Source organism: Pseudophryne corroboree, chromosome 3, assembly GCF_028390025.1.
Source record: "Pseudophryne corroboree isolate aPseCor3 chromosome 3, aPseCor3.hap2, whole genome shotgun sequence".
NCBI lineage: Eukaryota > Metazoa > Chordata > Amphibia > Anura > Myobatrachidae > Pseudophryne > Pseudophryne corroboree.
Window position 1 is genome coordinate 337,079,729 of NC_086446.1, and position 27,220 is coordinate 337,106,948.

General features: G+C 45.9%; 1 protein-coding gene across 1 annotated transcript; it reads left to right on the forward strand.

Annotated features, from left to right (window-relative positions):
* Positions 1 to 26,692, forward strand: LOC135057258 (uncharacterized). The gene is made up of 8 exons (XM_063963150.1): positions 1 to 255; positions 15,675 to 15,704; positions 16,904 to 16,995; positions 19,576 to 19,722; positions 22,231 to 22,365; positions 23,557 to 23,580; positions 25,631 to 25,708; positions 26,542 to 26,692. Exons 1-8 carry the CDS (start codon positions 1 to 3, stop codon positions 26,549 to 26,551), a joined length of 771 nt encoding a protein of 256 aa, XP_063819220.1. The 3' UTR covers positions 26,552 to 26,692.
* The last annotated feature ends 528 nt before the right edge of the window (positions 26,693 to 27,220 follow it).

Below are 27,220 nucleotides of genomic sequence, written 5' to 3' on the forward strand. Positions count from 1 at the left end.
ATGGCGCAAATGATGATGCTACTCCGCAAGCAGGGTGTGAACATCATCCCTTATCTAGACAATCTCCTGATAATGGAATCGCCCAGGGAGAAGCTGCTGCAGTCCATTGTTCTCACAACGCGGCTGCTTCAGAGTCATGGGTGGATTCTGAATTTTCTAAAGTCACATTTGGAACCAACCCAGAGATTGTCATTTCTGGGAATGATCCTGGATACGGAAGTGCAGCGGATGTTTCTTCTGCGGGACAAGGCGTTGGTGATCCAATCCATGGTCCGGGATGTCTTGAAGCCACCCCGGGTGTCGGTGCATCAATGCATTCGCCTATTGGGAAAGATGGTGGCCTCCTACGAGGCTCTCCAGTACGGGAGGTTTCATGCTCGGACCTTCCAACTGGACAAGTGGTCGGGATCTCACCTCCACATGCATCAGAGAATTTGTCTGTCACCAAGGGCAAGGATTTCACTCCTCTGGTGGCTCCAATTGCCTCACCTCCTGGAAGGCCGCAGGTTCGGGATTCAGGACTGGGTCCTGCTAACAACAGATGCGAGCCTCCGGGGCTTGGGAGCAGTCACTCAAGGGGTGACCTTCCAAGGACAGTGGTCAAGCCTGGAAGCCAGCCTGCCCATCAACATTCTGGAACTAAGAGCCGTCTACAATGGTCTTCTTCAGGCGGCCCCTCTTTTAAGAAACCGGGCCATTCAAGTACAGTCGGACAAAGTAACAACAGTGGCTTACATAAACTGACAGGGTGGAACGAAGAGCAGAGCAGCAATGTCAGAGGTCACAAGAATACTCCTCTGGACGGAAAAGCACGCGCTGGCACTGTCAGCCATCTTCATTCCGGGAGTAGACAACTGGGAAGCAGACTTCCTCAGCAGACAAGATCTCCATCCAGGAGAGTGGGGTCTCCATCCAGAGGTGTTCAAGGAGGTAACAGATCTTTGGGGTCTACCCCAAAGAGACATGATGGCCTCTCGTCTCAACAAGAAGCTTCGGCGTTATTGTTCCAGGTCGAGGGACCCACAGGCAGTGGCAGTGTACGCCCTGGTGTCTCCGTGGGTGTACCAGTCAGTGTACGTGTTTCCACCTCTCCCACTAATCCCAAGAATCCTAAAGCTCATAAGGAGAACAAGGGTTCAAGCAATTCTCATTGCCCCAGACTGGGCAAAAAGGGCTTGGTACGCGGACCTTCTCAATCTACTGCAAGAAGAGGCCCCTTCCTCTTCGGGAGGACCTGCTACAGCAGGAGCCATTCGCCTATCAAGACTTACCGTGGCTACGTTTGATGGCATGGAAGTTGAGCGCCTGATTCTTGCTCGGAAGGGTATTCCGAAAGAGGTTATTCCTACCCTCGTACAGGCTAGGTGTCAGCGTCCGGAGTCTTACCGGTACGCTGGGGCCGCGGGGCTGGCTTCCTTGGCGTTGTGTGGGCAGCGGCGGAGGTGGGCTGCTGCGCCGGATCCGTGGGCAGCAGTAGCCGAGGTGAGGGGGTCCGCTCGTGGCGGCGGGACGCCGCTACAGCGGGTCGCTCTTGCTGAACCGTTGCTTGGAGACCAGGGGCAGTGAGCAATGTGGCTTTGCAAAAAGGTCTGCATTACTGGGCGCCGCCATGTTGGAGACCAAGTTTTAAGCATAGTTCCTGTTTCCTGTTTCTTCCAGCCAATCCAGGGGAAGCTCTCCCTATAAAAGGGGGCTGGTTTAGGACAGGGATGCCAGTGCTTCAAGTTACAACCCTGTTGTAGGTGCTTTAGCCTGTGCTCCCAGGATTCCTGCTGTATCTTGGTTCCTCCTGATCCTGCTTGGTCGGTTCCCTGTTGCTGCTGCAGCCCTGCCGTTTCTTGCCTGCTACTGCCTGTGGAAGCGCTCCTGGAAAACCCGGTCCAGTAAGACTCTTTCAGCACAGTCAGCCCCGGGTCTTCTGCCTCGTCTTGCAAGCCACACTCTACAGATCTCCTTCACCAGCCACGCCTTTGTACCACTGACCACAGCCTGCAGATTATTATCTTTAAGCCTCATTTACCACAGTCCACAGTCCTTGTCTCCAGCCACGTTTTCAACTACCATCCACAGTTCCACAGTTCATCATCTACAGTCTCGTCTTTCAAATCACAGTCCGCAGTTCTTCACCTCCAGCCACGTCTTTAACCATTGTGCTTCAGCCTCAGTTCCCTACCTCAGCCCAGTACATAATAAATACTTTCCATTGACTCTCAAAACCCGCCTACATTCTTCATTGCTCCGTGTCCCATGCAAAGGAACTATATCCAGCCCCCTCATCTGGTTCATTCATAGCCTGCCACCTCCTCGGGCAAATCTCAGCTGCCGGATCCTCAAACCCTGCCAGACGTGACAGTAAGCACTGGCCCAATGGATTCGACGGGTGATCAGGCCTCAGGAGGGGATTCAACTGCAGATATCTGGTCTCGCTTAAGTAAGCAGGAGGCCACACAATCTCAAATCGTGCAGTTCATGCAGAGTATGTCCGAACGTCTCGATTCTCTCTGTGTTGCCATGACGGCACCTCAAGTATCTACAGCTGCTACCACATTGGCACCTCCGGTCCTGCTTCCTCCTGTACCAGTACCACTTCCACGTTTGCATTTGCCACCTCCCAGTAAATTTGATGGGAATCCAAAACAATGCCGCGGGTTTCTTAACCAGTGCGAAATCCAGTTCGAACTACAGTCGGCCAACTTCCCATCAGCACGAACCAAAGTAGCCTATATAATTTCTTTACTTACCGGGCAAGCGTTGGAATGGGCTTCACCTTTGTGGGAGAGGATGGATCCCATCTTATCTAACTATCCAGAATTCATGGCCACCTTTCGAAGAATCTTCGACGAACCGGGCAGGACTTCTGCCGCCCCATTGTAGATCCTGCGCCTGCGTCAGGGCACGCGTACGGTCAGTCAGTACGTGATCCAGTTTCGCACCCTTTCCTCAGAACTGAACTGGAATGAGGAGGCTCTCATTGCAGCTTTCTGGAGCGGTCTCTCCGAAAAAATCAAAGATGACCTCGCAACTCAGGACGTACCTGATAAGTTGGATAAACTAATTTCTTTATGCAATAAGTTAGATCTAAGGTACAGAGAACGCTGTATGGAGAGGTTGCGGTCAGATCGCCCTAAGCCTAGAGTTGTTCTTCCACCAACACCATCATCACCAACTGTGGAAGAACCCATGCAGATTAATCGCTCCCACCTCTCCAATGAAGGACGTCAGAGACGGCGACAAGGGAACCTCTGCCTGTATTGTGGTGCATCTGATCACTTTGTTAAAACTTGCAGTCTACGTCCGGGAAACGCCCGCTCCTAGTTTGTGCTGGAGAGGTCAAGCTAGGAGAATTCTCAGAATTACATACCAAGAAAGAGTCTGTCCTGTTAACCCAATTTGAGCTCCCTTCTTCTTCTCTTCTCATCCCTGCACTACTTGACTCCGGAGCCGCCGAAAGCTTCATTACGTCAGCTCTGGTCAAACAATCTGGAATACAAACGGTTCCTTTGGATCGTACCATTTCTGTTACCGCAGTGGATGGAAGTTATATCCCAGAGGGTATTATATCCTTTCGTACTATTCCTCTCAAGATGAAGGTCGGAGTTCTCCATTCAGAAAAAATCTCTTTCCTTGTAATTCCTAAAGCCTCTCATGAACTAATCCTAGGGTTTCCATGGTTAATCAGACACAATCCCCACATAGATTGGCAAACTATGGATGTTCTCTCTTGGGGACAAGACTGCTTTCAGAACTGTTTACCTTCAGTTAGACCTCTCTGTTCTTCCAACCCTTCCAGCCTTCCTGTGGAGTACCAATCTTTTCAAGATGTTTTCAGTAAGCATGGGGCGGACACCTTGCCTCCGCATCATACTTGGGATTGTCCCATTGAGCTAGTACCCGGTAAGACTCCTCCCCGAGGTCGAATTTACCCTCTCTCACTTCCCTAGACACAGGCCATGTCGGAGTATATACGGGAGAACTTGGAGAAAGGGTTCATCAGGTCTTCTACATCTCCGGCCGGAGCAGGGTTTTTCTTCGTCAAAAAGAAGGAAGGGGGGGTGCGGCCCTGTATTGACTATAGAGGTCTCAATGACATAACAATTAAGAACAGATATCCGTTACCTCTGATTCCAGAACTGTTCGACCGTGTTAAAGGAGCTACTGTATTTACTAAGTTGGACTTACGGGGGGCCTACAATCTTATACGTATTCGCCCAGGGGACGAATGGAATACGGCATTTAATACCCGCGACGGCCATTACGAATACCTGGTAATGCCTTTTGGCCTATGCAACGCCCCAGCCGTCTTTCAAGAGTTCGTTAACTAAATCTTCAGAGATCTCCTCTATGACTGCTTGGTAGTGTATCTGGATGACATCCTCATTTTTTCTAGGGATCTGAAGACCCACCGGGAACAAGTCAAAGAAGTGTTAACTCGTTTACGAAGGAATCAGTTATTCTGTAAGTTAGAGAAGTGCACCTTTGAAGTACCCACGATTCCATTCCTCGGTTACATTCTTTCAGGGCAGAGGTTACAGATGGACCCCGCTAAAGTCCAGGCGATTCAGGATTGGGCACTTCCAGCTACCCTTAAAGGAATTCAACGTTTCCTGGGGTTTGCTAACTTCTACCGAAGATTCATTCAAAATTATTCTTCTGTCATAGCTCCTATAACCGCATTAACTAGGAAGGGAGCTGATCCTGCCAAGTGGTCTCCGGAGGCTTTGGAAGCTTTTTCATCTTTAAAGGAGGCCTTCACGACTGCTCCAGTTCTTCGACAACCCGATCTCAGCCGTCCATTCTTGGTGGAGGTTGATGCCTCTACTGTAGGAGTAGGAGCAGTATTATCCCAGCTTTTCGAGGACAAGAATGTCCATCCTTGTGCATTCTTCTCGCGAAGATTCTCCCCCGCTGAACAGAATTACGCTATTGGGGAACAGGAATTACTGGCAATTAAGTTGGCGTTTGAGGAGTGGAGGTATTTGTTGGAGGGAGCTCAGCATCCAATTTCGGTGACCACGGATCACAAGAACCTCCTGTATCTACAGTCAGCCCAATGTCTGAACCCACGCCAAGCAAGATGGGCACTCTTCTTTACCCGTTTTAATTTTAAACTCAGTTACAGACCAGGTTCCCTCAACAAAAAGGCAGATGCATTATCTCGCTCCCTAAGTTCAGAAGAACCCTCTGACCGTTCAAAAGAGCAATTTATCCTGGAATCCACCTCTTTTTTTGCAACTAATACCTCTCCACTTCCTCCTCCAGGGAAGATCTTCGTTGCACCAAATCTTCGCAAAAAACTTCTTACATGGGCTCACTCCTCCTCCTTCATGGGCCATGCGGGCGGTCATAAGACACTTAAATTCATTCAACGCTCCTACTGGTGGCCTCATCTCAGGACTGACGTTCAGGAATTCGTAGCTGCCTGTCCAAAATGTGCCCAGCATAAAAGTCCCAAAGGTCCACCAGCCGGGTTACTCCATCCTTTGCTGGTACCACTAAGACCATGAACTTTATTACAGATTTACCTATGTCTGGTGGGCGGAACACCGTATGGGTCATAGTTGACCGATTCTCTAAAATGGCACACTTTGTTCCTCTGGTTAATCTTCCATCTGCATCCCAGTTGGCAAAATTGTTTATAGCAGAGATCTTTCGACTCCATGGTCTACCCCAGGAGATCGTGTCTGATAGAGGTCCTCAATTTGTGGCCAGGTTTTGGAGATCCCTATGTTCTGCTCTTGGCGTGTAATTAAACTTCTCCTCAGGATATCATCCTCAAACGGATGGTCAAACAGAGAGAGTGAGCCAGGATCTGGAGACTTTTCTGCGTTTATTCATGTCCTCCTCACAGGACGACTGGCTGGACTTCCTCCCGTTCGCAGAATTTGCCCATAACAATCTTTATCACTCTGCCACAAAATCTTCTCCATTCTTCATTAATTATGGTTACCATCCAAGAGTTCCTGACTTCCAACTTCTGCCTACGCTCGAGGTTCCGGCCGCAGAGTCAACACTTCGTCAATTTACTGAAGCCTGGAAACAAGTTCACAAGACTTTGCTCAAGACATCCAAGAGATATAAGACCTATGCAGATCTGAAACGAAAAGCTGTACCAAGCCTTAAGGTAGGAGATCGGGTTTGGGTTTCCACACGTAACCTAAGATTAAAGGTTCCTACAAAAAAGTTTGCTCCCAGATTTATCGGGCCTTACCCAATCGAAAGAGTGTTGAATCCTATGGCTTACAAAGTGAAATTACCTCCGCAGTTAAGAATTCCTAATGCATTTCATATTTCTCTCTTAAAACCACTGGTACTTAATCGGTTCAGAGCCACTCTGCCTAAATCACCCAAGATCCAATCAGCACATGGAGATGAATTTGAGATTCACAAGATCCTCGATTCTCGCAGACGTTATGGTCGCATCCAGTACCTTGTTGATTGGAAAGGGTATGGGCCAGAGGAGAGATCTTGGGTAGATGCAGAGGATGTCCATGCTCCAAGACTTCTTCGGACATTTCATGCCAAGTTTCCTACTAAACCACATAGGTGTCCGGAGTCCACCCGCAAAAAGGGGGGTACTGTCAGCGTCCGGAGTCTTACCGGTATGCTGGGGCCGCGGGGCTGGCTTCCTTGGCGTTGTGCGGGCAGCGGCGGAGGTGGGCTGCTGCGCCGGATCCGTGGGCAGCAGTAGCGGAGGTGAGGGGGTCCGCTCGTGGCGGCGGGACGCCGCTACAGCGGGTCGCTCTTGCTGAACCGTTGCTTGGAGACCAGGGGCAGTGAGCAATGTGGCTTTGCAAAAAGGTCTGCATTACTGGGCGCCGCCATGTTGGAGACCAAGTTTTAAGCATAGTTCCTGTTTCCTGTTTCTTCCAGCCAATCCAGGGGAAGCTCTCCCTATAAAAGGGGGCTGGTTTAGGACAGGGATGCCAGTGCTTCAAGTTACAACCCTGTTGTAGGTGCTTTAGCCTGTGCTCCCAGGATTCCTGCTGTATCTTGGTTCCTCCTGATCCTGCTTGGTCGGTTCTCTGTTGCTGCTGCAGCCCTGCCGTTTCTTGCCTGCTACTGCCTGTGGAAGCGCTCCTGGAAAACCCGGTCCAGTAAGACTCTTTGGGCACAGTCGGCCCCGGGTCTTCTGCCTCGTCTTTCAAGCCACACTCCACAGATCTCCTTCACCAGCCACGCCTTTGTACCACTGACCACAGCCTGCAGATTATTATCTTCAAGCCTCGTTTACCACAGTCCACAGTCCTTGTCTCCAGCCACGTTTTCAACTACCATCCACAGTTCCACAGTTCATCATCTACAGTCTCGTCTTTGAAATCACAGTCCGCAGTTCTTCACCTCCAGCCACGTCTTTAACCATTGTGCTTCAGCCTCAGTTCCCTACCTCAGCCCTGTACATAATAAATACTTTCCATAGACTCTCAAACCCCGCCTACATTCTTCATTGCTCTATGTCCCATGCAAAGGAACTATATCCAGCCCCCTCATCTGGTTCATTCATAGCCTGCCACCTCCTCGGGCAAATCTCAGCTGCCGGATCCTCAAACCCTGCCAGACGTGACACTAGGAAAGGGGTAACGTCAAAACATTACCATCGTATTTGGAAGAAATAAGTTGCTTGGTGTGAGTCCAAGAAGTTTCCTGCGGTGGAATTTCAACTGGGACGTTTCCTCCTCTTCCTGCAGGCAGGAGTGGATATGGGGCTGAGGTTGGGATTCGTGAAGGTCCAGATTTCAGCCCTATCCATTTTCTTTCAGAAGCAATTGGCTGCCCTCCCTGAGGTTCAGACCTTTTTGAAGGGAGTTCTGCATATCCAACCTCCCTTTGTACCGCCTACGGCGCCATGGGACCTTAACATGGTGTTGCAGTTTCTCCAGTCGGATTAGTTTGAGCCTCTACAGGAGGTGGAGCTCAAATTTCTTACATGGAAGGCGGTCACTTTGTTGGCCTTAGCTTCTGCTAGGCGTGTCTCTGAGCTGGTGGCTTTGTCATGCAAAAGCCCTTACTTGATCTTCCATGAGGATAGAGCTGAGCTCTGGACTCGTCAGCAATTACTTCCAAAGGTTGTGTCGGCATTTCATATCAACCAACCTATTGTGGTACCAGTGGCTACTGACTCCTCGATTACTTCAAAGTCCTTGGATGTCGTGAGGGCTCTGAAGATTTATGTGACGAGAACCTCTCGTCACAGGAAGTCGTACTCTCTGTTTGTCCTATACGATCACAAGAAAATTGGGTGTCCTACTACTAAGCAGTCTGTTTCTCGCTGGATTAGGTTCACTATTCAGCACGCCTATTCTACGGCAGGATTGCCGTGTCCAAAATCTGTTAAGACCCACTCTACTCGTAAGGTGGGGTCTTCCTGGGCGGCTGCCCGGGGTGTCTCGGCAGTACAACTTTGCCGAGCTGCAACTTGGTCAGGGTCGAACACGTTTGCCAAGTTCTACAAGTTCGATACTTTGGCCTCTGATGACCTGAAGTTCAATCAGTTCTGCAGGAGCCTCCACGCTCTCCCTCCCGTTCTGGGAGCTTTGGTACATCCCCATGGTACTAATGTGGACCCCAGCATCCTCTAGGATGTAAGAGAAAATATGATTTTGGTACCTACCTGTAAATCCTTTTCTCGTAGTCCGTAGAGGATGCTGGGCGCCCGCACAGCGCTTCGTTTTCCTGCTGTTGTTATTTGGTTCAGTACCACTTTGTTTAGTTGAGTACTGCATTGTTACTTGGTAAGTAATGGCCCTCATTCCGAGTTGTTCGCTCGCAAGGCGAATTTAGCAGAGTTACACACGCTAAGCCGCCGCCTACTGGGAGTGAATCTTAGCTTCTTAAAATTGCGACCGATGTATTCGCAATATTGCGATTACTAACTACTTAGCAGTTTCAGAGTAGCTCCAGACTTACTCTGCCTGTGCGATCAGTTCAGTGCTTGTCGTTCCTGGTTGACGTCACAAACACACCCAGCGTTCGCTCAGGCACTCCCACTGTTTCTCCGGCCACTCCTGCGTTTTTTCCGGAAACGGTAGCGTTTTCAGCCACACGCCCCTGAAACACCGTGTTTCCGCCCAGTAACACCCATTTCCTGTCAATCACATTACGATCGCCGGAGCGATGAAAAATCCGTGAGTAAAAATACTTTCTTCATAGTAAAGTTACTTGGCGCAGTCGCAGTGCGAACATTGCGCATGCGTACTAAGCGGATTTTCACTGCGATGCGATGAAAAATACCGAGCGAACAACTCGGAATGAGGGCCAATGTTTCAGCCGTTGCTGAATAGTTTAAGCTAGTTGTCTTGACGTGCCTTGTATGTGTGAGCTGGTATGAATCTCACCACTATCTGTGTTAAGTCCTTCTCTTGAAGTATATCGTCTCCTCTGGCACAGTTTCTAGACTGAGTCTGGTAGGAGGGGCATAGAGGGAGGAGCCAGCCCACACTCTTAAACTGTTAAAGTGCCAATGGCTCCTGGTGGACCCATCTATACCCCATGGTACTAATGTGGACCCCAGCATCCTCTATGGACTATGAGAAAAGGACTTACCGATAAGTACCCAAATCCTATTTTTTTATGCTTCTACAAGAATTTTGTACATGGTGTGATTTACTTTCACTAGCTGTGGGGAATCTGGGATTTTATAATAATTACAAGACAACAATTTTTAACTTGAGCTATTTAGAGTATTGTTCCCAGTTTATGTAGCAAGGAGTGTTGAGCCCTTTTTCTTTTTTTTCTTTTTTTTTTACATTTCTCCAGAATTTATATGAAAGCAATGCAAACAATTCCACAGCGCAAGTATAATAATCTGCAAAGGAATACAGGGCTGTAACTATCACTGGGCAAACCTATGCTGTTGCCTAGTGCACCAGTAGCTAATGAACACCAAAAACACCTAATGAGGGGACTTCCATTCTCGGCGGCACATCACTTAGAACATGCGTACATCTCAGCCAAATATGCGCTGCAAAAATATCTTTTAAGATATTGGAGAGTCTCGTACAAATATAACAAAAGTGGTAGACACAGTGTAGGAGACAACTGTAGCTGTATATGAACCTGCACAACTATGCTGAGATGCTGTAGATTCAGATGAAGCATCTGGAAGTCTGGGAACATTTCTTACCATTTCAAATGCACCTTACCTATATGGTGGTTTCTCACAACCTCTGAAGAAATATATCCTCCCTGGTCAGACAGCGTCTTCAGTCGGTATTCACTATTCATGTAGGAAATCACATAGTCCGAAATATGCTTGTTTGTGTAGGAATACAACCAAAGTCATCGTCATACAGAGGATCAACCAGACTCACCGTCTTCTCTTCCCTGCATCTCTCAGCCACACCATCATCTCCTCCCCATGACTCTCAGCCACACTGTCATCCCCCACTTGCATCTCTCAGCCACACCATTATCTACTCCCCATGTCTCTCAGTCACACTGTCATCTCATGCTTGCGTCTCTCAGCCACACCATCATCTCCTCCCCATATCTCTCAGCCACACCATAATCTCCTCCCCATGTCTCTCAGCCACACTGTCATCTCCCACCTGTGTCTCTCAGCCACACCGTTATCTCCTCCCCATGTCTATCAACCACACTGTCATCTCCCGCCTGTGTCTCTCAGCCACACTGTCATCGCCTGCCTGCGTCTCTCAGCCACACTATTATTGTTGTTATTATTATCCTTTATATGGCGCCACAAGGGTTCCGCAGCGCCCAATTACAGAGTACATAAACAAATAATCAAAAACAGGAAAACAGCAACTTACAGTTGATGACAATATAGGACAAGAACAGGGTAAATAACATAGCTACATCAGCAGATGAAACTGGAATAAGTATCAGGTGGCAGAAGACTGCTGGATTTGGTGCAGTTGAAGATTATTAAAGTAAGAAAAAGGATAAGCACATGAGGGAAGAGGGTCCTACTCGTGAGAGCTTACATTCTAAAGGGGAGGGGTATACAGACAGGGGTGACACTATCATCTCCCGCTTGCATCTCTCAGCTACACCATCATCTCCCGCCTGCGTTTCTCAGCCACACTCTCATCTCCCACCTGCATCTCTCAGCCACACGTCATCTCCCTCCTGCTACTCACAGCTTGCCCCCTTTAAATCTGTGTCTCTCAGCCTGCCCACCATTCACTGTGTCTCTCAGCCTGCCCCCCTTTAATCTGTGTCTCTCAGCCTGCCCCCCCCCCCCCCCCCACCACCCATAGAGGGGAGAGTAGGGGACACAGGGGGGAGAGCAGGAGACACAGAGGGAAGACTAGGACCACAGAGGGAAGATTGGGACCACAGAGGGGAGAGTAGTAGAAACCAGAGGGAGAGTGAGGCTACAGAGGAAAGTTTGGGGCCTCAGAGGGAAGACTGGGGCCACAGAGGGGAGAGTAGAGGCAGTATGGTGGTATGGGGCATTACGGCAAACCATTAAGAGATTGCCAGCCGGTACGCCATTCCTGCTCGACAATGGCAGGCTGAGCTGGGGGGCAGGTCACAGCTGCTCTGAACACTGTCTTTGTCAACCAGCGGCCTGTTACCATGGTAACAGCCGCTGATTGGATTTAACAGAAGCACGAGGTGGGGAAGCAGCGCTGTCCCTGGCTCTGCCTGTCCTCCACTGCCCTGCATGCTCTCTCCTTCCCCTGCTCCTCTTGCTGTGCTTCCCGGCTCTCTGCGGTGCTGGCACAGCTCGGGACCTCTGTGTGATTCGTCTGGCTTGGAGCTGCCACAGGGGATTTGTCTGCAGGGATGGTGCTGCTGCTGCTCCTCTCGGTGCACGGCCAGTGTTGCAGGTGAGTGCCTGCGTGGCTGCGTCACTCCACAGTGTTCTCCCTGTATGGTGCCGTGATCCCTGCTGTCTCCTACTCTCCCACTTTGCCCCCTTCTCTCCCCTCTGTGGCCCCATTCTCCCCTCTGTGGCCCCACTCTCCACTCTGTGGCCCCAATCTTCCCTCTGTGGCCCCACTCTCCCCCATGTATCCCCTACTTTAGCCTCTGCGGCCCCACTCTCCCCTCTGTGGCCCCTATTTTCCCTCTGTACCCCCAATCTCCCCCCTGTAGCCCCTCCTCCTCCTCTTTTTGCCACCACTCTCCCCTCTGTGGTCCCACTCTAACCCCTTTTGACTTTCTTAATATATGTATAAGGGGCTCTGCTGTCTGGCATAATGTGTATAAGGGGCTCTGCTGTCTGGTGTAACGTGTATAAGGGGCTCTGCTGAGAGACACAGAGTGAAGGGGGGTGGAGGCTGAGAGACACAGAATTAAAGGGGGCAGGCTGAGAGGCACAGAGTGAAGGAGGGCAGACTGAGAGACACAGTGATTGGGGGGCAGGCTGAAAGACACAGATTTAAAGGGGGCAAGCTGAGAGTAGCAGGAGGGAGATGACGAGTGGATGAGAGACATGGGGAGGAGATGATGGTGAGGCTGAGGGATGCAGGGAGGAGATGACGGTGTGGCTGAGAAAGTCTGGTTGAACATCTGTTTTATGATGATGACTTTGGTTACATTCCACCACAAACAAGCATCTTTCGGACCACGTGATTTCCTACATGAATAGTGAATACCGAGTGAAGACTCTGTCTGACCAGGGAAGATACATTTCTTCAGAGGTTGTGAGAAACCATAAAGGTAAGGTGCACTTGGAATGGAAAGTAATGTTCCCAGGGTGACGAGAAATGGATGGTGTGTTGACACGGCCCAATTTTTCATGGCCATGCCCCTTTTTTGCACGCACACTGTACCACTGAAGAATTTTTGTCTACTTGCACCACTGAGTAGGGGACACAGGGGGGAGAGAAGGAGACAGTGGGGATCACGGCACCATACAGGGAAAACACTGTGAAGCTGCGCAGGCACTCATTTGCAACACTGGTTGTGCACCAGGGGGAGCAGCACCATCCCATGTGGCAGCTCCGGAGTCGGGAGGATCACACAGGGAACACAAATAACTCGAGCAGTGCCAGCACCACAGAGAGCCGGGATGCAGAGCACGAGCAACGGGGGAAGGAGGAAGTACGCTTGGCAGTGGAGGAAAGGCAGAGCCGGGGACAGCGCTGCTTCCATACCTCGTCCAATTAGCTGCCATCACCATAGTAACAGACCGCCAACTGGCTGAGAAACAGCGTTCACAGCAGCTGTGGCCTGCCCCCCAGTTCAGCCCGCCACTGTCGAATGGTATGGCGTACCAGCTGCCAATCTCTTAACGGTTTGCTGTACCGGCCCGTACCGCCATACTTTCACCACTGCCTGGAACACTAACAACTGGTTATCATACTGGGAATATAGCACAAAGCTCCTTAGCAGAGACAGAAACACTACACACCTCGAGGACTCGCACAAGTGCGCAGTCAGTTCAGCGCCTGAGAATATAACAATCATACAGTTTTTATAATATTAAATTTAAGGTACACAATGGCTCTGAAATCAATATAAGAGGCAAGTGTGAAAGAGTTTGAAAAACACGACCATTCCTGTAATAAATATTGTTCCTGATAGTGTTTTGTAGGCTCCAGTATGGAGGGCCGTGATGTGAATGATTAAATATTCTCTGTGAAATACTGCATAACATGAAGTCACGACTGTAACTAGTGCTGACACCCAAGGGACAATGCTGAGGGGTAGCACCATTGCTGTTACTTTGGCAACTGTCTCCAGCTTATAGAGTGCCAGGAAGGACACTTAGCTGTTTGGAGAGACACCTAGCACCACCTTTGAACAAACTCGGTGCTCAGCAGTGGCGGATCCAGGGGGGGGGCACTCGGGCCTGTGCCCCCCCTGTCATTAGTGACTAGTGAAATCGGAGCACAGCATGATTCCGCAGCACTGTGTCTCCGATTTCACAAGTACACCCGTGGCCAGCCAGCGCTTGCCTCCGTTCCGCCTCCGCCGGCCCACCTTGTCCAGGCACTGCAAGACACCGGCGGAAGCTGCGGCCGTCTGAAGGAGGAGGCTGGCGTCTCTCTCACAACTCTGGTGTGCGCCGCCGCTGCTACAGGCCGCCTCCTCCAGTCCCCCTCCATTGCCTCCAGTAGCTGCGGTGCGTCTGTCTCTACTGAGTCCGGCCACATGAAGCAGAACACCGAGCAGCCCGAGATCAGTGAGGTAGGCGGACAGCTTCTACCTGTGAGTGAGTTTTGTACTGCAGTGCAGCGGACTCACTAGCCACAAGGTTGTGCAGGCAATCAGTATGTGTGTGAGGCACCCAGTGTATGTGGGGTGGGGGAGGCATCAAGTGTGTGTGTGTGTGGCACCCAGTGTGTGTGGGGTGGGGGAGGCATCAAGTGTGTGTGTGGCACCCAGTGTGTGTGGGGTGGGGGAGGCATCAAGTGAGTGTGTGGCACCCAGTGTGTGTGGGGTGGGGGAGGCACCCAGTGTGTGTGTGTGTGTGTGTGTGTGTGTGTGTGTGTGTGTGTGTGTGTGTGTGTGTGGCACCCAGTGTGTGTGTGTTTGTATGTGGCATCCAGTGTGTGGTACCCAGTGTGTGTTTCACACACTGAGCAAATCATCTTTTCTTATTAAGAATGCCCGCCAGATGGACATGAAGGGGAGGGGCTAGGGTGTGGCTGGGGGGTGAGTTCCCCCACCTCTCTTGTACCACTTTAAGCACTGCTCTCGCGGGATTTCAACTGTTCTCACCGCCACAGCCACTGGGATTTCTGTGACGTGCAGGAGCCGAGAGATTAGGCGGCGCCATTTTCACGCTCAGATCCTTCCTCAGAGGCAGCGTAGCGGTGAGTGAGGCTCTGGCTGGCAGCTGGCGGCTCTGCATTGTGTGGCGCCACCCAGATGCTCCTATCGCTACTTCCCCCAGCAGCTGCAGGTGGCGATGTGTTGAGTTACCTGGCTGGACATACTAATTATTATATCACACAATAATATATATACTCAGCATCCCGCAAGTTTGTTGTCCAGGTCCCCCACAAACCTTAATCCGGCCCTGGTGGGAACACACCCCTTTTCTGGAAGCGCATGCGCTGAAGGTGCACGCAAATGTACTTGCCCCTTCCATGATGCCCCCCCTGTCATTTTCCCCTGGATCCGCCCCTGGTGCTCAGCATAGTAGCCTATACCCCCATATCTCTGCTGTCATGATGTCTGATGTGCTGGGGCAGTGCGGGTGATGCAGAACATATTGGTGCTATATAGATAACTGTTAATAAAAATGAAAGTCACTTAATGGTTGATGACCCAATGTGTTTCTGTAAAGATATAGGGATATAATTACTGTGCATGCACAATATATTTTTCCATTATGACTTTAGTAATTTTAAAAATATATCTCTTGTCTACAGTATGTGACATTTTATGCTTTGCTCTATATGACTGGCTGTTGGGGACAGTGCAAGCAAGTCTGATGTAATAACCAGCTCTTATCTGTACAATGAAGTGCACATATTTATTATCCATTGATTAGTGGGCTGGTACAATTAGGAGACCTTTTTTCTTTTAATATGCAAGTTTTGAATCACCCCTCTATAAATCTCACACAATCTTCATGCAATTAACTCATTTACATTACCTTAATTACTGTACATCACACGCCATGTTTATGGCAGATTGACTCAATTGGCCCTAATGAAGTGGAAATAAGGAGTTTAGTCCTTATACAGCTAGCGTGTTTCTGGGCAGCCAACACGGCTACATCACAGAGTATATAAAGTTGTGCCACTCACCAGGAAAGTCAGAAGTGCAGGACACCCACTATGGTAAGTGGTATATTGCCTTTGTGTTTTATGGTTTGGGTTATATCTTAGCTGTAGCTCTTTTGCTTAGGTTTTCTAAATACGCTGCTTATTCATAGGTTAAAGAAAATAACTTTTCAAAAATAGTCCTGTTATTGGTTCCAGGGACATGTTATACAGATCAAAATGTAAATATAACAAGATAAAGGCACACAACTATCTACAATTTCATAAGGGTTCATAAAAGAGTTGTTATAATTCTAAAGAACCATAAATAAGTGAATAATGAAAAGTTCTTTGCTTTTTCAGTTCACAGGCACTAAATAATGTGCATATAATAGGGTGTAAATGTGCTTTGTTTATAATTTTAGAACTATCAGATAAAAAAAATTAATTTCAGAAAAATAAAAGAAAATTGTGCTCAACTTTCATAGATAGTTTATAACAATAGTTTATAATAACTAGTTGCATGCATCAAATGGAAGGATCATACTTCGCATTAGAATGGTAGACATATGCCTTCTAACAGATAGCAACAGAAATGACTCCTCAGAAATAATGAGTCATCAATTCAGGTTATAATGTCCGTACTAAACTTACTGGATCTCATCAGCATACCTCCCAACATGACCCTCTCCAGGAGGGACACAATGCTCTGCTCCTGGACTTCCCTCTTAATTTATGATTGCCAGCACCTGTGGTGAAACACCTTTCTTATCCATGAACCTGTTCAACACAGGTGATCATACATTAAGAGAAAAGTCCTGAAGCAGAGAATTCTGTCCCTCCTGGAGAGGGTCATGTTGGGAGGTATGCATCGGTACAAGATATGGTTCTATGGCTTTTGCAGTGTAAGGCTTGGAGACAACTCAAAAAATCCACCCCTCAGGTTTATAATGTAGTAAGTACTTGTCTCCGTAAATTAAGCCCTGGGAGTGGAGTCTGGAGGAAAGGGCGATTTAAAAAAAATAATATTAGTTTTCTGTTTACTGTTTTTTTTTTAAAGGCCAAAAATATGCAAACATTTGCATATCGTCCATGTTTGCAATCTTTTTTATGTTTATCCTTTACAGTATATCTAATATTGATTACCTTTTATAATACACAACAAAACGGATTATAACAGAAACCGTGATGAGTATAACAGTGTAGAAACTGCATAAAATGAAACCCTCCTAAGTAATAGATTGTCTTGTGTACTCATTTTTCCTTCTTTCTTATAGCTCACAAAGAAAATGATGGCTCCAAAATATTTTGCTTTCTTCTTCACTCTTGTAGTGTTCAAAACTGTAAATGGTGAAGAAACGAATACAAGGTAGTGGAGAAATTCTATTTGATTCCTAAAATACTCAGCAAAACAATGGTAGATAGTTACATGCTAGGCACTGATGCTGAAAAAAAACTTACAGATGAATTAGACTTTATTGCAAATTGTGAGTGCACAATAATGCTTGTCATATTGATGCCATCTGCACCAGTGATCTATGTAAATCTAGCTGGTTATCGGACATATGGGAAGGTTTGTTAAAGACCTAAAAGCCCTATTGCTAGTGAAAATTGGTGTTTTCACCAATCACAGCACTTTGGGGGTTATTCAGGTTTGTTAGCAAACCAAAAAAGTTAGCAATTGGGCAAAACCATGTTGCACTGCAGGTGGGGCAGATTTAACATGTGCAGAAAAATGTAAATTTGGGTGGGTTGTATTGTTTATGCGCAGAGTAAATACTGGCTGCTTAATTTTTACACTGCAATTTAAATTTCAGTTTGAACACACCCCACCCAAATCTAACTTTCTGTGCACATGTTACATCTGCCCCACCTGCAGTGCAACATGTTTTTGCCCAACTGCTAACTTTTTAAGTTTGCTAACAACTCTGAATAAGGCTCTTTGTTTGTAATGTCCTATACTTCATATTGTTCCCGTTGGGCTACGAATGTATGGCTTCCGCTGGGAGTTACTTTCTCTGTGCCTTTGCATGGGAATGTCTAATTAACATATCTGAATGGTGATAACATAAAAAATTTTTTTTAGAAAAAATGCTTTATTCTTTAATAAAGCATTTTATTGTATTTTCAAAGGTTTTTACGAATTTATTTTTATTTTTTTTATTTTTTCTAACTATATTTAACATTCAGTCTTATCGCTGCTACTGGTTACCTGTTGATAAATAGGCCCAAAGTGACTGCAATATGTCCTACAGATGACAACAAAGAAGGGCTAACAATATCAGGAAGTACAGTTCTAGGGCTTGTAAAATCGATAGGCAATACGTATTAAGCTAGGAAATACTGTAACTTAAATTCAGATACCAATACTAGGACTAGAGAAAAATACTGTGAAATGCTTATGTAGGATAGTAATTCACTACAGGAGGTGTTAGATAGAATATCAAACTGGACTGGAAAATTGAAGATGAAATGTAACATAGACCAGTGGTGCAAATAGAATTTTTTTCTTATTGGTACTGATAGTAAAAATGGGCGGTCACATGTCATGAGGGGGCGTGGTCATATGAAACTAGGGGAGTGGCTACATGACAAAAGGGGCATGGCCACATTATGCCACACACCGTAATGCCCCTTACACATTATGCCAAACACCGTAATGCCCATTACACATTATGCCACACACCATAATGCTTATTACACATTATGCCACACACCGTAATGCCCATTACACATTATGCCACACACCATAACAACCATTACACATTATGCCACACACCATAATGCCCATTACACATTATGCCACACACTGTAATGCCTTACATATTATACCACACATTTTAATGCCTATTACATATTATGCCACACACAGTTATGCCACTGACACCATTTTATATCCCACATACAAAAATGCCCCTTATAAATTATGCCTCAGTGGTGGGCTGGTGGTACTGAGTACCACCACCATATTTCTTAATGGTACTCCGTACCACCCCGTACCACCCTACTTTCAGCACTGACATAGACATAGGTACCGAGTCCATGGAATCAATTGCACTACTTACACCATACTTGTCTACTCTCCCTGAATGTCTGGGAGAGTCCCAAATTTCAATTATGACTTTTGAAGAAGCAATTGACGGCGAATGGTGTAATTATGGCTCTAGAGCAAAGGATTTAATTGGAGGCAAGTTTGTGTTACACATTAATGGTATAGGGGTACTATATGGTAAAGTTGAGGCTGGATAAGATATAGTTACCAGAACTGAATTGACAGCACTTGATGCTGGGTAGTTGCTGCTAAGGTGGATAAAATCCTTGGATTTACAAAAAGGAGGATAAATGCATATGATGCTAATAGAGTTTTAACACTCTATTAGGCACAAGTCAGGCCAATCTCCAATATGAGATACATTTTCGGACACCTGTCCATTAAGAGGACACTGAGGAAATTTAGCATGTTTAAAGGCAAGGCTATAACATTACAAAAAGGGGAATGGAGAGGTTAAATTAGGTGGTTAGAAGGTATAGGTCAACTCATACCTTTAAGGTACCTTAAATAATATTATGATAATGTGTGTGTGTGTGTGTGTGTGTGTGTGTGTGTGTGTGTGTGTGTGTGTGTGTGTGTATGTATATATATATATATATATATATATATATGTGTGTGTGTGTGTATATATATATATATATAGTGTGTATATATATCTATATATCTATATATATATATATATATATAATATACATACACACACACAAGGCAAATAAGAATAGGGAATGGAACCAGTTACAAACCCATGAGAACAATGGTGGATAAGTCAACTGGGCTCTACAGATGTCCCAATCTAGGACCTTATAGGTCTATTGGCCTTGCAAACAACACACTTTATGAAGGGTAATCTGATCATCTAAATGTTTACAACTTTTGATGACATCCTGTCTCTTCCAGATCATCACTGAGCAGTGAGGTTGCAGAGCCCGTGCAGAGACGATACTCAGAGGCTATTCTCGCTAGTGACTACAGTAGATCAGTTGATAACATGCTCAAAAAGAATTTTGTGGACTGGTTGCTGGCCCGAAGACAGAAGAAAAGCGAGTATGTTGCCCAGTTTTCATTTTATACAATAAATATACCATATACTAGGCATTCAGGGTCTGGTTCTGAGCTGGAAGCAAAGCAAAGGAGGAGCAAGTAACTTTGCACCTGGACAAACCATGTTGAAATGCAAGGGGTGCAAATACATTTATTATTTTTTGCATGCATAGTAAATACTGGCTGCTTTTGCATGAAGCCCTTATAGAGATGCAGTCACCTTGTCGACATTCAAAATGCCAACACCACAATGTCGACAAATGGTGACATGGAACATGTCAACATCTGCAGAATGTCAGCAGTGGAGGGTTAGGTTGTGGGACAGCAGGGTTAGGCACTATGGGGAAGGTTAGGGTTAGAGTTAGGCTGAGGGGGGAGGGTTAGGATTAGGGGCTAGCATTACACGCCTCCAGTAACCACCACCTGACCACTGGATCCAGAACATACCGCCAGAGCCACGGGAGATATACTACCAGGTAGGTAATCGCTGCACCGATTCACACTATTATGCCGATATTCTAAACATGGCGACATTTCATCAGTAACATACCAAGCATGTCAACATTATGACCATGGGGCATATTCAATTATATTCAGTTACTAGCTTACACCCACATGTATTTAGTATTTTTAATGCAGTCCACAATGTTACTGAAGAGCCTCCCTGTGTACAATATTTGTTGTTTGTACTGACTCAAGAACAGGCTACATAAAGCTGACCATGCAATAAGCATCCAGATGTCAGGTCCACCCCTACTTTACGTAGAGTCCGACCTTGTGGCTTGTTAATTGTCATAGCAAAACAGACATTTACTGGGAACTGAAGTCTCTTACACTTGAAGGAAAGGTTATTTGTAATTAAAGGAATTCAAGGAATATATAAGTTTTCACCTTTACCGCATCCTGTCAATATAGTGGCCTCTATAACGTTTCTTTGAAGAGATTTCACTTTCAGTCACCATTTAGGCGGATTCAACTTTTCATCAGTATTATTGGCACACCAACTTTATGCGTGGAAAATTTTGACACTGATAGATTATGTAGGGATCTGGTGGATAGTGCACTGCATCTTCTACATTCATGAGTGTTTCTAGAATTGCAAACTCTCATCTCCCCTAGAAACCTCTCCAATATATAATTTCTAATAGAGTGAACTTGCTCGTTCTGAGTCGCCATGTCTTGCATTGATGATGCTAATACATTTTGGTCTTGTTATTGCACAGCTTTAACTTGACAGATCACGATGCAGTGCAGTTTATTTCTAAGGGGCCCTACACACTGGCCGACCCGCCGCCGAGCTGCCCGACGGCGGATACGGCCGACGAGCGACCCGGTGGCGGGGGGGCAGTGACGTGGGAGTGAAGTTTCTTCACTCCCCCCGTCACGCGGCTCCATAGAACTGCAGGCAAATATGGACGAGATCATCCATATTGGCCTGCATGCACAGCCGACGGGGGACCAGCGATGAACGAGCGCGGGACCGCGCATCGTTCATCGCTGGAGCCTCCACACTGAAAGATATGAACGAGTTCTCGTTCATTTATGAACGAGATCGTTCATATCTTTCAAAAAATCGGCCAGTGTGTAGGGCCTATAAGAGTTTCCACTGCAAAACCATGCACTTTTCATGAAAAACGGTCCAGTAGTTTTTGCAACAACTCGCAACAACGTTATTATAATATTGGTATAATTAAATCTCCCCCATATGGTTTTACCAAGGTGCAAAGTTATTTGCTTTTTCTGCTTTATGCTTGCCTTCAACCCAGAATTGGCCCCCAATCATAAGTCATAAATAATAAACCACAACTGATTTAATATGGTCTCACTATTCAGTATGTATTGTGTATTTCTCATCTTCACCATAATTTTGGTTCTCTCCTCATAGAGCTTCCTGTCCCGATTTTGGCGGGACAGTCAAGATTTTCTGGAACTATCCTATCAGCGGGTCGCAGTGTCCCGTGGAGGGGGGGTGCAGTTAGGAGACCTCTATCACCACCCAGTGAATAGACGCTGTGCACACAGTGTCTATTCACCGTAAGAGAGGGTCTGGGGGCATGCCATCAGCTCTCGGAGCGCTGGTCATTCCCCACATCAGCAAAAACAGGGCGTAGCCTGCAATCACAACACTTCCCGCGAGGCCATACCTAATTTCGGACACGTGCCTTCGCTGTGTGTCTGTGTCCCGCCTCCCAAGTTAACTTTAGACAGTTGGAAGGTATGGAGATGTGATAATCTTCTCATAATACAATAACTGAGGTGCATGGTCATATGGCAAGGAATATGTGAGATGCCATCAGGGTGGTGTATATCAGCAATGACATAGCAGGCACAATGTCCATAGCCTGTACAAAAGGATAACATAAAAGTATATCTTGCATATTTCTTCAAAAGTCTTTTTTTTATTTTTTTATTATTTGCAGTAAAGTCTGTGGAGCCTATTAATTGCTTTGTTCACTCTATTCTAATGAATCACCTCTGTATTGACTAACCAATAATAATATTGTTCTATAGCAATATTTCTGATCTCAAAAAGAGGCAAATGGACTTCCAAGTTCCAGACTACAGTATGGACAAAGACACAATGGATGAGCCTGAAGGAAACAACAACTTTATGCCCTGGCTGTTAAAAAACAAACACGTGAACAGGTAAGGCAGTAAGAAGGCTTAACCCCAACATACAGGGAAATGAGGAGTTGTGTTTTTAATAGATGAAGAGTATCAGACATTTTTTCTGCTAAGAACATGTGAAATGCTAATTTATGGCCCAGCACAGAAACAGCAAACATAGAATTAGTAAATGGATGACAGTGGGAGTGATCAGTGACATAACTAAAACTTCTGGGATCTGGATTTTAACATCCCCACACACCCACACCCATAATAACAATATCGATAGATTAGAGACCCCAGCAGTAAATAGATGCTGTGTGCCCAGAGCACTGTGCATGCCCCCACGGTGACAAAAACATGTATCTGCCTCTCTTGAATTCCTAGGCCCCCAGAGAGGCCAGGACCCAGGAACGTTGTATTTGCTCCTTATATCTCGACAGCCCTCAACGTCATCTCATTCTTTAGGGCCAGATTCAATTACCCAGCTTCCAGTGGCTCTGTGGGATGTGTCTATCTAGCTGGCAGCCTATGAAGGAGCGACTAGCTGTCAGGCTACCGTAACTGCGATAATGAATGGAAATGATAGGCAAAGGGCTTCCTCTAGAGTTAGGTCTAATCATTTAGATTTGGATGCTAAAAGGGGGGTCTTTTGTGGGTTGTCTATTCATACAGGTTGAGTATCCCATATCCAAATATTCCGAAATACGGAATATTCCGAAATACAGACTTTTTTGTGCGAGAGTGAGATTGTGAAACCTTTGTTTTTTGATGGCTCAATGTACACAAACTTTGTTTAATACACAAAGTTATTAAAAATATTGTATTAAATGACCTTCAGGCTATGTGTATAAGGTGTATATGAAACATAAATGAATTGTGTGAATGTACACACACTTTGTTTAATGCACAAAGTTCTAAAAAAATATTGGCTAAAATGACCTTCAGGCTGTGTGTATAAGGTGTATATGTAACATAAATGCATTCTGTGCTTAGATTTAGGCCCCATCACCATGATATCTCATTATGGTATGCAATTATTCCAAAATACGGAAAAATCCCATATCCAAAATACCTCTGGTCCCAAGCATTTTGGATAAGGGAGACTCAACCTGTATTACTTTTTTATGATTTCTGTTTACATTGCTGCTTGATTTGTAAAGTAGTAAATGATTTTGTACCTCATTACATTTTAGACATACTTACCAACTTTTACATTTTCCTCTCCAGGAGATCACCGGAGAGGAGAAGCAGGTGGGTGGCGATAGGGGCGGGGCAGAGTTAATTGTGTCATTAGGCCCCACACCCTCACGGAATAGCTACAGTGATTGGCCAGTATTTTAATAGGGGTTGGGCTAAAATGACGCAATTAACATATAACTGCATCATTAGGCTCCAACCCCTTCGCGGGGACAGCAAATTGCTGGTATTTAGCCCCGTATTCTACCTACTTCACTTCAAAGTGGGTAGAATGTGGGATGGGTGCCCACTGTCGGGGAATACCCTAATAATCAGGTGTCTCCCGCAGAAACTGGGAGAGTAGGCAAATATGATTTTAGATGGTAAATGATCCACTTTCATCAATATCATTTTCATGACAATGTTTTCTCTTGTGTATGTGACACTTCATTACAATATTGTATAGTGTACAATTAGAGAAATTTGACTTTATAATTTGCCACTACCACTGTCAAGCAGCATCACTGCACTATCGTGGGCAGTAAAAATATGCATTTCCTTGACTGTCTGAGCCTGATGCAGAAATATTGCTATGTTTTTAAAGAAGTATATCATACAGCCCAACAAGAACCTTTGCGAATCCAGCTGGACCTTTATGCAATAGGTAGCACCAGTGGTGGTTGCTCCACGAGGCTGCAGCACACACCACAAATAGCAGAGGGAGGCCGATTAATAGATAACTCTAAGTGTTCCTTTAATATTGTTTTTAACATCTGCGGGTATCTGCCTGTCCCCAGAGATCAGCGTCATGTATCATGGCTGCTGCACTCGGGACACAGCAGTCAGTATCTCCTTTCTGTGTATCTACCCGCCCCCCAGAGTCCCAATGTCTAGTCACACAGGAATCTGGGGAGTGGGAACATATAGGAAGGAGATGCCGACTGCTGTGTCCTGGGCGCAGCAGCTGTGAAACACGGTACTGATCCCTGGGGACAGGCAGGAACAGACAGACACCCGCAGGTTTAAAAAACAAGATAAAGGGTACACTTAGGCATACTTGCCTACCCTCCGAAAATGCCTGGGAGGCTCACAAAAATCGGATGGCCCTCCCTGCCCCCGGGAAAGGTGGGCAAATCTCCTGCTTTCCCTGGCAGCCCCCCGCATTCCCCCTCGGCCGCCCACAGTAGAGAACAAGTAGGCAGTCTGAGGGGATATGATGACACGATTCTTCTGAATCGCTTCATCGTAACTCCGACCCGCTCTACAGTGCCTGTTTTCTCGGCACTGTATAGCTGGGGGCGGGGCCACGATGACGCGATTGTGATGCCATGCCCCTGGACTACCCACCTTCCACACTACACATGCCCCCGGACAGCCCACCTTGTCACCATCCACACACCCATTAGCCTGCCACGCTGCCTCCTCCCGGAGGAGGGTGCAGCAAGGTAGGCAACCATGCACTTAGGGTTATCTATTAAGCACCCCGCGCTGCTAATTGTGGTGTGTGCTGTAGCAAAACATACTATACACGTGTAATGCAATGTTATTGCTATGCTAACAGTGCACGAAACTCTAAAAGAAATTCAAAGAGAGGAATGCTCAGGGGGCTTAACATTAGATGGCACTTCCACTAACAGGTCTGGTTTCTATGCCATCTAGGTCCAATCATAACTACACTACACTGCTTCTAGGTTAGGTTTGCACCCTTGCAGCCCTGCCCTGGAAGACAGGAGATTCCAGCTCTCCATTCACACATCACATTCCACAAATGTATAGTCTACATAGAGTCTAAAGGTGCATACACACGGTGTTGACTATATAGTCAAAATCGTAAGGAAAGTTAGTGCAAATCGCACCATGTGTACACAGCTTGCGATACCGATGCGCGGTCCTGCAGAATCGGTACTGCAAGAAAAAATAGACTGTACAGGCAAGTCAATCTTGTCTATCTAGTTCAAAGTATGACATAGCCAAAATCGCACCATGTGTGTATAGACAATATCGGTGCTTCTGGGCTCTGGGGGAGTTCAAGGGAAATCGTATAGTCAAAATCAGGCATAGACAATATCTCACCATGTGTATGCACCTTATCTGCCTTCTTACTGTTTTGTTTACTTTTGTGCAGCTTCCACAATGATGTGAAAGTAGCAGTATGTCAAGAGACCTTGGATCTACTCATGGCAATGGATTTGTGCACTGCTAGGTGAATTTCAATTAACATAGATACATTTCTATCAAGTTTTAATATAATCCAACACTAGATAAGTAATCTGAGGAAAGATCAGTTGTAAAGTGCGTTGAAAGTGATTTCCAGGTAAACCAGACTTCACTTCTCTGTGAACTGAAATAAAATGTGTGAGGTGGCTTTTGGCTGAAACGAGTGAGACAGTGGCATACCGAAGGAAGCCTCATACAACATTTTGTCCAGAAATAGTCCTGCTGATGATTTTGACAAATTAGTGACACATACATAGACAACATATATGTATATATTATATGTATATAATGTATGGGGACATTGCAGTAGTGCAATTTCACAAGCTCAGAAAAAAAATGTTTTCGGAGATAGTCTGCTAACGCCACTGAAGTTGACGTGTCCCAATTATCTCTATGGAGCAGCCAGGCTGGAGAAAGACAGTGTGATCCCTCTATGGAGGCTGCAGCTGAACACAATGCCCATTGATACTACTACGTACTCCAAATATGTGGCAGGGACAGCAGAAGCTGTAACTTTATTTCTTTTAACTGGGACACTATCAGAGACCATGATACATACCCCCCAAAAATATTATTTATTGCTGTAATATGCGGCGATAAGGAATATTTATTTTCCATAGGAGATCACATTTTCTATGATCCCGCTTTAATACAAAAAATTATTTTATTTACCTTTCCTTATAAATTAATAGTTAAAGGACTTCCCATTTTTCTGCTTTCATTCTACACATCATATTATCACCTATTTGTAGAAAGGAAAGTATGTTGAGTATACCAAAGCCTTTCTTTGTTTCTGATAAAATGATTTTGTTTCCACAGATTCCCATAATTATTGAAGATAATAATAGCCACAGTCATCGGACTTAAGTATTGTCAGCTGAAGAACCTGTACAAATGTTTAAAACTCTAGTAGCAACCAGCATTCAAAATGTATTCACAATGCAAACAATAAAACATACATGAGAAATAATTGTGTTTTCTTTTGTATTTCTTGAAGAGTACAGCACAACGCTATAGAGAATGAGGAGGGGGTTCCAAAGCAAAAGAGACTGCATTAACTAATTCAGTAGAGCCAGCCATTATGGGAGCTGAAGTAATAGTATACTTCTAGCAATGCAGTTTGTCAAGTCACTAAACAACATAAGCCTTCACAGGTTCTCCATGTGACAGAAAATGAGTCTGACTCAACTGTCATGAAATAAAGTAAGATTTATCCTGTCTTAAATGACAAAACATAATGGCAGCAGAGTGCCAAGTAAATTGTGTCACCCCTGAGGTGACAGGAGTTAAGTTGAAAAAGCAACTGGACATGGGATCCATCCTCTCAGATACTAGAGCAAAAAGGTTTTACAAGTTATTTGTGGAAATTCTATCACAAAAATATCTGTTTTGTTGAAGACATACAGTATACTGGAGAAAAAATGTCTCCTCTAGGAAAAGTTGAGAAAGTGAGAAAACATAGACTTTATATTTAGATCTATATGTTAGTGTATGAGTG

Excerpts from the sequence above, each read along its gene's own strand:
- LOC135057258 (XM_063963150.1), top strand. The coding sequence starts at position 1 with ATGGCGCAAATGATGATGCTACTCCGCAAGCAGGGTGTGAACATCATC. Across the intron at positions 16,996-19,575 it reads GGTGAAGAAACGAATACAAG|ATCATCACTGAGCAGTGAGG; the intron begins GTAGTGGAGAAA and ends TGTCTCTTCCAG. Across the intron at positions 23,581-25,630 it reads TCACCGGAGAGGAGAAGCAG|CTTCCACAATGATGTGAAAG; the intron begins GTGGGTGGCGAT and ends ACTTTTGTGCAG.